At 39.6% G+C, this 10,822-nt stretch overlaps 1 protein-coding gene across 1 annotated transcript; it reads left to right on the top strand.

Moving 5' to 3' along the window:
* Positions 1-387: 387 nt before the first annotated feature.
* LOC110459704 lies at positions 388-7,385 on the top strand. The gene is made up of 2 exons (XM_021512079.1): positions 388-410; positions 6,211-7,385. Exon 2 carries the CDS (start codon positions 6,215-6,217, stop codon positions 6,830-6,832), a length of 618 nt encoding a protein of 205 aa, XP_021367754.1. The 5' UTR covers positions 388-410; positions 6,211-6,214; the 3' UTR covers positions 6,833-7,385.
* Positions 7,386-10,822: the final 3,437 nt, after the last annotated feature.

Below are 10,822 nucleotides of genomic sequence, written 5' to 3' on the forward strand. Positions count from 1 at the left end.
AAAAGGGGGACTTCTTTTAAATCATTACCATACCTCAACATTATTAGGGAACTTTGACGTAAATAATTACTAATAAACAAACCTAACACTATTTTAAAAATAAGTGTTGGCAATTTATAGCATTAAACAATTATGATGGTTTGGAGACGAAAAGTTCAGAACTGATCACAAGGTAAGAAAAGGTTACAATACTGAAGCGGTTGATTCTTTGTTAATTACATTGTTCAATAAATGATCGTTAGTATAGACTTGCTTTAGTTATTTCTTTGTAATTAGGAAGTGAGAGTAGTTTTGATTGGCTAATGAAAGAAGGCATTTTATTGGATGGCTAGGTATATAAATAGAGGTTCCATCAGGTGAAAAGCTTCTTTTGCTCTGGTGGTCGAAGAAGAAGGAACAACTCTAAAAAGGTAATCAGTGACCAAGCTGTATAAGTTTGGGCCTAGCTGCATAAGCTAGGGTTCCACTGTATTCCTTTATAGTACATGGTCAAAATAAATTGTGTTACAGTATAGTGTGCATAGTCACAGGGTATCACAGTACAGGGCGACGTACTGTTGATACAGGGTGTCAGGTACCAAGACACAGGGTTTACCAAGGCATAGGTTTTATAGTGGCTAGCTATAGGGTGACTTGGTCAAACGGCAGTCGCGGTAAAGGGTGACGTGGTCAAGGTGTGTCGCGGTAAAGGGTGTACACAGTCACGGGTGTCGCAGTAAGGGGCTATTTACTGTTGATACAGGGTGACGGATATATTGTGATACAGTTGTTTTAGTTGGCTTTTTGACTATATTAGTGTTAGAGGTATATTAATGTAAAATATCTACCGGGTGTAGATTAGGTAATAGTTATTTGAGTCAGAAAGACGGCCGTTATTTTGTATATATTGTCGGCACTTGTTTGTTACAACAATTACTGGGTCCAAGAAAGAACTTGGTAACGAACTGTAGGCACGCATCCGTTACATATATTTTGGTGGCAGCGTAGTGGGATCCAGTCACTGTTGTGATAGTTTTATATATTTATCTATAAAGGCATTATAGTGTGTTGGTAGTTTAATTTTACATTCTTTGAAATAATAGGATCAGTTGTTCACAATGAATGACTTGGACAGCGAGATAAGTGATTTGGAGGAGAAAATAGCAACGTTAAGGGAAAATAGTATTAGGCTCAAATCACAATCAACCCCTTTGTCCAGTATCGTTAAACAGGTAGAAGGTGATAGACCTAGGGACTCTGGTTTAGGAACTACACGGCGTTCTAGTGATATTGTTGGTCATAAAGATACTAGGGGAGATGTTACAGACCGGCGTCCATCAGTAAGGTTTGATGATACTCCCATGCACACCCGTACTCCTGATGAAATTGGACGTATGTCTCAGAGACGCAGTGAAAGAAACAGGGATATTGTACATGAGAGGGATCAGAACTACGGAGAGACTTGCTATAGTCCGAGGAGGGTGACACATGATATTCCCATGATAGAAGGACATGATTTCAACGATGAACGTGTTACTGTGCGGCAAAAGAAATCAAATTACCAGGATCAGGGGATGTATGATGAAGCTTTAGCTACGATGCAGAAGCCAATGTCTAATTATATGAAACCGGCAACATATGATGGGACAGGGTCCTGGCTGGATTATCAGGCACATTTTGAGGCATGCAGTAAAATCAATCGTTGGACCGAGTCACAAAAAGGGTTATATCTTGCTGCATCATTGAGGGGACATGCACAGACAGTGCTAGGGAATATGTCAAAGGACGAGCCAGGTCAATATACACTATTGACAGCAGCACTGGAGGCGCGGTTTGCTCCGACAAACCAAACGGAGTTGTATCGCTCAATGCTAAAGGAAAAGAGATTAGGCCCATCAGAGACAATTCCTGAATTAGGCGAAGGAATCAAACGATTGACATATCTGGCGTACCCTACAGTAACGAGAGATGTTGCAGAGATGATGGCTAAGGATCACTTCATTGACGCTTTACCAGATTTCGATATGAGACTGAGAATTAAGCAGTCAAGACCAAAGACTTTGAACGAGGCTGTTGGATTAGCAGTTGAGATAGAGTCGTTCTGTAAGGTGGAAAGGGACAGAAGGGACGAAAAGAAGTATGTTAGGTCTGCCTCTGGTGAGAACGTTTATCACGATACCAGTCAAGGGAATAAGGCTATGGAGAATCTGACAACCATGCTTGGGTCCCTACAAAAGTCTATTAAGAAACTTGAAGAAGAAATGCATGATTTAAAAGCAACGAAGAGAGATACACAGGGAAATAGTAAAAAGGACCAAAACAAGCAACCATATGATGCACAGAAAGGACGCTACAGTATACAGTGTTACTTCTGTAAGGAAGAGGGTCACATGAAAAGGAAATGTCCCAAGTATTTGGCAATGATAGCAAAGGACACGACAGATAAAACATCAAACGCCAGTCACTTGAAATGTGTACAAGGATGTAAAGGTGCAGAGGCAGGACTTTTTGTACACTTGGATATCAATGGAGTTCAGGCAAAATTCCTGATAGACACAGGTGCTACTGTGTCATTAGTATCAAAGCAAACATACAAAGCTATCAATGACCGGAACCGGCTAGATCTTCAACCAATGACGCGGGATATACTTGGAGCCAATGACCTACCCTTGGCAGTAGTAGGGAAAGGAAGTTTTCGCATAACTATAGACTATTACAGTTGTGAGTGTACAGCGGTTGTGGTTGACATGCAGCTAGATGGAATCATAGGCTTAGACTTCCTGAAAGAAAGCAAAAGCATTATTGATTGTGCGCAAGGAAAGATGAGAATTGGTCGGAATGACAGTTCATTATCATGGCAAGGTAATTTGGGATGCTACCGAGTCAGTATGAAGGAGACGCTCAGTATAGCGCCAAGATCAGAGATAATTTGTGAGGGAATAGTGCAAGTTCCTGACAATGAACAACTTCGTGGTGAAGCCTGTATCATGGAGTCTTGTGAGAAGTTTACGAAGACAGGAAAGGCTCTGGTAGCTCGGGCCGTTGTCAAGGCACAGAAGACTGTTCCTGTACGCTTACTCAATCCATCGGATCATGCTGTGAAAGTGTATCGTGCTACACACATTGGACAAATCAGTCCAGCTGAGAGAGTACTTGACCAGGACGTGGTTGATGATACATGCTGTTTTAAATATCAAGATTTACCAGAACATCTTGTGCAACTCTACAATGAAGTTAGAAAGGACTTGGCTCCAGAGCAGGCAGAGCAGGTCAAGCAACTCTTATTGAGGTCACAGGATTTGTTTGCCAAATCAGACGATGATTTGGGAAGAACGAGTATGGTGAAGCATACAATAGATACTCAGAATACAAGGCCTATTAAACAACCCCCAAGGCGATTTCCACACCATGCAGCAGAGGAAGTTAATCAGCAGGTCCAAAGTATGTTAGACAGAGGAATTATAGAACCATCGTCTAGTCCGTGGGCATCGGGCGTAGTCTTGGTACAGAAGAAAGACGGCAGTTTAAGGTTCTGTGTGGACTATCGTGCCCTGAACAAGGTAACGATAAAGGACGCATACCCATTGCCCCGGGTAGATGAATCACTGGACAGATTGTCGGGAGCAAAGTGGTTCTCAACACTGGACTTATTTTCGGGATACTGGCAGGTTGAAATGGACGAAGCAGATAAGCAAAAGACTGCATTTGTAACCAGAAGTGGGTTTTACCATTTCAACGTGATGCCGTTTGGACTTTGCAACAGTCCAGCGACATTTGAACGCCTGATGGAGACAGTGCTGGCTAAGCTTCATTGGGAAATATGCCTGGTGTACATTGATGACATCATTGTTTTAGGGAAAACGTTTCATGAAGCAATAGTCAACTTGGAAAAAGTGTTCGACAGACTACGTCAGGCAGGACTAAAACTCAAGGCCAAGAAATGTCATCTATTTAGAAAACAAGTGTTATTCCTGGGTTACATTGTTTCAGGAGATGGCATATCAACAGACCCAGAAAAGGTGAAAGCAGTGAAAGAATGGCCACTGCCTGTGACGCAGACAGATATGAGGTCATTTATTGGACTTTGTAGCTACTATAGACGTTTCATTCACAGGTTTGCCGAGATCGCAAAACCACTTCACCAGCTGACAGAGAAGGGAACATCTTTCACTTGGACAGACAGATGCCAAATTGCATTCGATACGCTTAAGAAATGTTTGATCACAGCACCAATCTTAGCCTACCCTGATTTTACCAAACCATTCATCTTGGACACAGATGCGAGTCAATTTGCTATTGGTGGAGTCTTGTCCCAGTGTATTGATGGCAAGGAGAACGTGATATCTTACAGTAGTAGAGCACTTACCAAGTCAGAAAGGAAATACTGCGTAACCCGGAAGGAGTTACTAGCAATGGTATATTGTATCAAGCAGTATCGACCATATCTCTACAAACATAAGTGCATAGTGAGAACTGACCATAGTGCACTCAAGTGGCTAATGAGATTCAAAGAACCAGAAGGACAGTTAGCTCGTTGGCTCGAGGTCATTTCAACATATGATATAGAAATCCAGCACAGAGCAGGGAAGTTGCACCGAAACGCAGACGCAATGAGTAGGATTCCCTGTCACCAGTGTGGATTCTATGAAGATTGGGAACGTGACCAAGGGGAGGGACCACTTCCTGTACGAACGATCAAGAAGGATGGTAACCCAAAAGTGAATATTGACAAACAAGATGAAGATACAAGTACATTGAAAGAAAAGCAGGAGGCCGATAGCGATCTGAAATTAGTAACTGAATGGGTAAAGAGCGGGAAAAAGCCAAATCCAGGTTCGGTAAAGCCTCTGAGCAATGTGGTAAAATCCCTTGTTGCACAATGGGATCAATTGACTATTGACAACGGTTTACTGTGCAGACGTTGGGTAAACCCTTCAAAACACAAAAAGAGTCAAATAGTTGTACCATATGAGGAAAGACGAACCATGCTGAACATGTGTCATGACACAAGAACTAGTGGGCATCTAGGAGTGCACAAAACACTGAGTCGTGTGAGACAGAAGTTCTACTGGCCTGGCTTGCAAAGAGATGTTCGACAGTATATTGCTGGGTGCAAACATTGTGTATGTAGGAAAGAATGTGCAAAACGACGAGCACCTATGCAAATAGAGCCTACAGGATATCCCATGGAAAGATTGGCGTCTGACATACTCGGACCATTACCGGAAACAAAGGACGGAAACAGATATATTTTGGTAGTAAGTGATTACTTTTCCAAGTGGACAGAAGCTTTTGCCATGCGAAATATGGAGGCCAGTACAGTTGCTGCACTCATCGTGGAGGAGGTTGTTGTTCGTTTTGGTGTACCAAACGCCATACACTCGGATCAGGGGCGACAATATGAAAGCAAACTGTTTCAAGAGATGTGTCTTTTGCTTGGCACCAAGAAAACGAGAACTACGCCATATCACCCGAAATCGGACGGTATGGTAGAAAGATTCAATCGGACTCTTGCAAGCATGCTTTGTGCCTATGTTGATGAGTGTCAGGATGACTGGGATGTTCACATACCTTACGTTATGATGGCGTACCGGTCAACAGAACAGGAAAGTACAGGGTTTACTCCAAACATGCTTATGTTAGGGAGAGAGGTTTCTACCCCAGTTGATCTGTTCTATGATCTCCCTAACGAGTCTAAACCAGTTTTGCAAAGTCAATGGGCTTGGGAACTTAGAGAGAGGTTGGTTTCGGCTCATAGGTTAGCCAGAGAAAACTTGGAAGGGGCGATGTTGAGACAGAAACATTACCATGACCTGAAACTAAAATGGGATAGTTACGAGACGGGGGAGTTGGTCTATGTGTTTTTCCCTCAAAAGAAGGTTGGCAGGTCATCAAAGCTGATGAGTTTTTGGCAAGGTCCTTTCAAGGTAGTTGAAAAAGTATCAAATGTCATTTACAAGGTTGTTAGTGATGAAAACAAGAAAGAACATGTTATTCATGTTGACAGGATGCGCAGATGCCAATCCCAGGTTCTCAAAGGTGAAAGTGAGACTCGTACAGATGTCGAGGTTGACCAAATACAAAATGGATCAGAGTTCGAGGTGAACGAGATTGTAGATCTTCCAGATAGCACAAAAGGCCGTGTCAGAAGAAGACCAGTCTGGATGACTGAATATGTACTGTAAAAAAAAAAAAAAAAAAATGATAGATGTGAATCTTTGTGTGTTATAGGAAGATGCCACAAGTGAAAACAACTCCGAGAAAGCCAGGTTTGGTGTGTCCGCTGTGTTGCGAGAGACTTCCATCAGATGAAGAGTGGAAAGCGCACTTGGTGATCTGCGGAACCAATGCAAGAGAAAAGAAGAAGTTTGAGTGTAATGAGTGTAACTTTGTCACGGAGAAGAATGTTTGTCTGAAGAGACACAAGGAGAGGAAGCACCCAGTACGAGAAGACTCGTTGGATGAACATGATCCAGGGAATGTGTTAGATATCCTAGGGGAAATATCTGAGGACGATCCAGAACCTGCATCTAAGACATCTAAGATGGAAGAAATGATTACTGTGAGAAAACCCTGTCGTCCGAACCCTGTATATACACCAAAGAGACCTAACATTCCACAAGATTCTGCACGTGTTTCGAGTATTGCTGTGAAATCCGTCACAGGTAGTGTACGTGAACCAGGACTACAGACCAGAGATACAGGGACACAGTTAGGCAATGTAAAGACATTTGTGGATGCAGCTGTCCAGGTGAACTTTTCAAACCACAGGAGAACCATAAAGACAACGACATCGTACACGGAGAATGGGAAGTCTGTTGTCAAGGTTGAGGAAGAAGAATGGTTCGACTGAGTGATTCAAAGACATTTACAAAACAAAACAAAAATATACATTTGCTCTTTTACTTACTGTGAATGCGGGACGCATTGAATCAGAGGCGTGGGTAATGAAGCGGTTGATTCTTTGTTAATTACATTGTTCAATAAATGATCGTTAGTATAGACTTGCTTTAGTTATTTCTTTGTAATTAGGAAGTAAGAGTAGTTTTGATTGGCTAATGAAAGAAGGCATTTCATTGGATGGCTAGGTATATAAATAGAGGTTCCATCAGATGAAAAGCTTCTCTTGCTCTGGCGGTCGAAGAAGAAGGAACAACTCTAAAAAGGTAATCAGTGACCAAGCTGTATAAGTTTGGGCCTAGCTGCATAAGCTAGGGTTCCACTGTATTCCTTTATAGTACATGGTCAAAATAAATTGTGTTACAGTATAGTGTGCATAGTCACAGGGTATCACAGTACAGGGCGACGTACTGTTGATACAGGGTGTCAGGTACCAAGACACAGGGTTTACCAAGGCATAGGTTTTATAGTGGCTAGCTATAGGGTGACTTGGTCAAACGGCAGTCGCGGTAAAAGGTGACGTGGTAAAGGTGTGTCGCGGTAAAGGGTGTACACAGTCACGGGTGTCGCAGTAAGGGGCTGTTGATACAGGGATATATTGTGATACAGTTGTTTTAGTTGGCTTTTTGACTATATTAGTGTTAGAGGTATATTAATGTAAAATATCTACCGGGTGTAGATTAGGTAATAGTTATTTGAGTCAGAAAGACGGCCATTATTTTGTATATATTGTCGGCACTTGTTTGTTACAACAATTACTGGGTCCAAGAAAGAACTTGGTAACGAACTGTAGGCACGCATCCGTTACAATACGAAGCAAGCATGTTGAAGAGAAAAATTGTTTGTAGCACTCATTCATTTTAAAAAGGGAGTGTTCTACGAACGCTATATTTCTGTATTGAATTAACCAATGAATTTAACATAACATCCAATCATTTTATATTAACTGTTATCTGACGCCATACCTGTTCCTTGTGATTGATCAGGTGTTTGTCTACCCATTAATGAATTCAATATGAAACACTTAATGTGACTACATATGTTTGTTTTCGTGTACTAACCATATAATGATAGATCAATATTAACGGTTTTGTAACACAAAGATACCATTGTAAGTTAAGTTCCTTTAAGTGTACCAAAATAAAATTTTAAAAATCCTAACTAACAACGGAAACAACAAATATCTCGCCAGGAGATAAAACAAACAGCGTTAATAACTAGTAGATGTTCCGCCATTGACGACAGATTGACATCAAAATGTATTGACTGTTAAAATTCAATTTATGAGTAACATGCGTATACTTTTGTTTGCAAATGTTTAGGTATAAATTCATCATGTACTGTTCCTTACATTTATGATATAATTTTACCTGCTGAATTCGAAAACTTTCGGACACCATTTTGATTATAATTGTTATAATTGCTGTGCCGTCTAGGAATCGGTGTAAAAGGAAGACTGTCGTCTTTAATTTACAGTAAACTAAGGTGTCAGTGTTAACACTTTATTTACCGTGTCCATGTATGCAGGACAAGATTCCATGTACTGCCTTCCTCGTTCTCTAGCGACCTGATCAAGATGGTGGATACTACGTTCTGTGTTGTCGAGTATATAATGGTACTAACATGAAATTTTGGAATTCAGTACACCTTCTTCGTTTTCTAGTTTACAATGGTTCTAGACATATACACAATATTTTGTACTACATTCCTTATGCTCGAGTATAAACTGGTATAGGACAAAATATGTTTACTTTCTTTTTTTATTGTCAAGTACAAACTGGTATTAGAAACAATTTGTTTACACCTTCCTCATTGTCAAGTATAAACTGGTATTAGAAACAATTTGTTTACACCTTCCTCATTGTCAAGTATAAACTGGTATAAGAAACAATTTGTTTACACCTTCCTCATTGTCGAGTATAAACTGGTATTAGAAACAATTTGTTTACACCTTTCTCATTGTCGAGTATAAACTGGTATTAGAAACAATTTGTGTACACCTTCCTCATTGTCGAGTATAAACTGGTATTAGAAACAATTTGTTTACACCGACCTCATTGTCGAGTATAAACTGGTATTAGAAACAATTTGTTTACACCTTTCTCATTGTCGAGTATAAACTGGTATTAGAAACAGTTTGTTTACACTTTCCTCATGGTCGAGTATAAACTGGTAAAGAAACAATTTGTTTACACCTTCCTCATTGTCGAGTATAAACTGGTAAAGAAACAATTTGGTTACACCTTCCTCATTAATATTGTCGAGTATAAACTGGTAAAGAAACAATTTGTTTACACCTTCCTCGTTGTCGAGTATAAACTGGTAAAGAAACAATTTGTTTACTCCTTCCTCATTGTCGAGTATAAACTGGTATTAGAAATAATATTTTGTACTACCTTTCTTGTTTATTAGTATAAACTGGAATAAGACACAATATTTTGTATTTCCCTCATCGTTGTCAAGAATAATCTGGTATAGGACACATCTTTTTGAACAACCTTCCTCGTTGTCGATTATAAATTAGTATAGGACACAATATTTTGCATTACCTTAACAGTTGTCGATTATATTGGGCGCATTTTTGATTATAGATCTCCCTGTCGTCCAGATTATTAGATAGTTGGGATAATATCCTTCTAGTTGTCTGGTACAGATAAACAGAATATGATGCTAAGTCGCTGTTTTGGAGTATACTTGTCAACCTTTTAGACTAAAAGGTTCCCCCACATTAAGACCCATTTTTTAAAAGATATCAACACAAAACCTCTGGTACAACAGAGAGTACATACTTAACGTACTGTTTGAAAATGTTTTATGTTTCGTCTCTTTTAAAGCTTTGTTTACCAAAAACATTTCCTTGTTGTTAAATTGATACAATACCTGTGTACATTTTTGATAATTATAAAAATGTTTCTCAAGTTAAAAAGACCATTCCTTATGGATGTAAAAAATGAACTACATTTTAGCAATAAAGCAAATGAATCAAATTAGATTTATGTATAAAATAGGAAAGGGAGTTCACAGCATATCTTAAGAAATAGTTTTCTTTAAATGTATGTAGCATTTTCAAATGAGGTAAGAATGATTTGAATTAGAAAATGCATTCATGTTTTGTTTCAATCACAACATATAATTTCTAGAATTTTATATCTGTTCTTCATTCTTATTTTGTCAATAAATTCAACAATCACTGAAACAGACAGTACTCCTGCAATACGTTGGCTGAAGATGTTAGTGGCTCAGATAATATTACTGACCATTTTTAAGTGTTTTGTATGTCAACTCTTCTAATATTTTTTCTCATTCTCCGGTACTCTGCAAACAATAACATGGTGAAGAGAATGAAAGCGGAGAGTTTGTAACAGAAGAAGCCAGCGTGATAAGGAGATATTTTTTCAGCACATCTCCGATTCTAGTAGCTGAAGGGCAACGTCATGTATATCCTCGATACTCCAGGGGTTACGTTCACTTTCTCTCTTTACATCCCGGGGATATGTCATAGCAATATTGAAGGCATGCGCCTAGCTATTTGATTGGTCTCTGGTAAAAAAAAATGACAATCATTAGACTCGTACCTATCCTTTGAAGATCACAGAGGAGTGATGCCCGACTTCAAAGCCAGTCAATTTTATATTTACGCGACCGCGAGGTTCTTCTGATGTACATCAAAGACTCAAACAGATTAATCAACAAGGTGGCGCACACTGAGCCTTCTCTATCACATAATCCAGAGATACAGAGACCAAAAGTGAGAGTAGCCACTGAAGCATCGAGGATGCGCCATGTAAAGATTATTAGTTTGAACTTTTAAGATGTTATTCAATCCCGTTTATGTTGAACATTTTTCCACGATGTACAGTTTGCCTGGTGATAGATCAGGATTATTTGGCTTCGAATTTATGAATTTAAATAGGAAGACGTAAAATGGGGTTATGATAGCTTT

The sequence above is a fragment of the Mizuhopecten yessoensis genome, unplaced genomic scaffold (genome assembly GCF_002113885.1).
Source record: "Mizuhopecten yessoensis strain PY_sf001 unplaced genomic scaffold, ASM211388v2 scaffold10185, whole genome shotgun sequence".
Lineage (NCBI taxonomy): Eukaryota > Metazoa > Mollusca > Bivalvia > Pectinida > Pectinidae > Mizuhopecten > Mizuhopecten yessoensis.

Coding starts and splice junctions, on each gene's coding strand:
- LOC110459704 (XM_021512079.1), top strand. CDS start 6,215: ATGCCACAAGTGAAAACAACTCCGAGAAAGCCAGGTTTGGTGTGTCCG.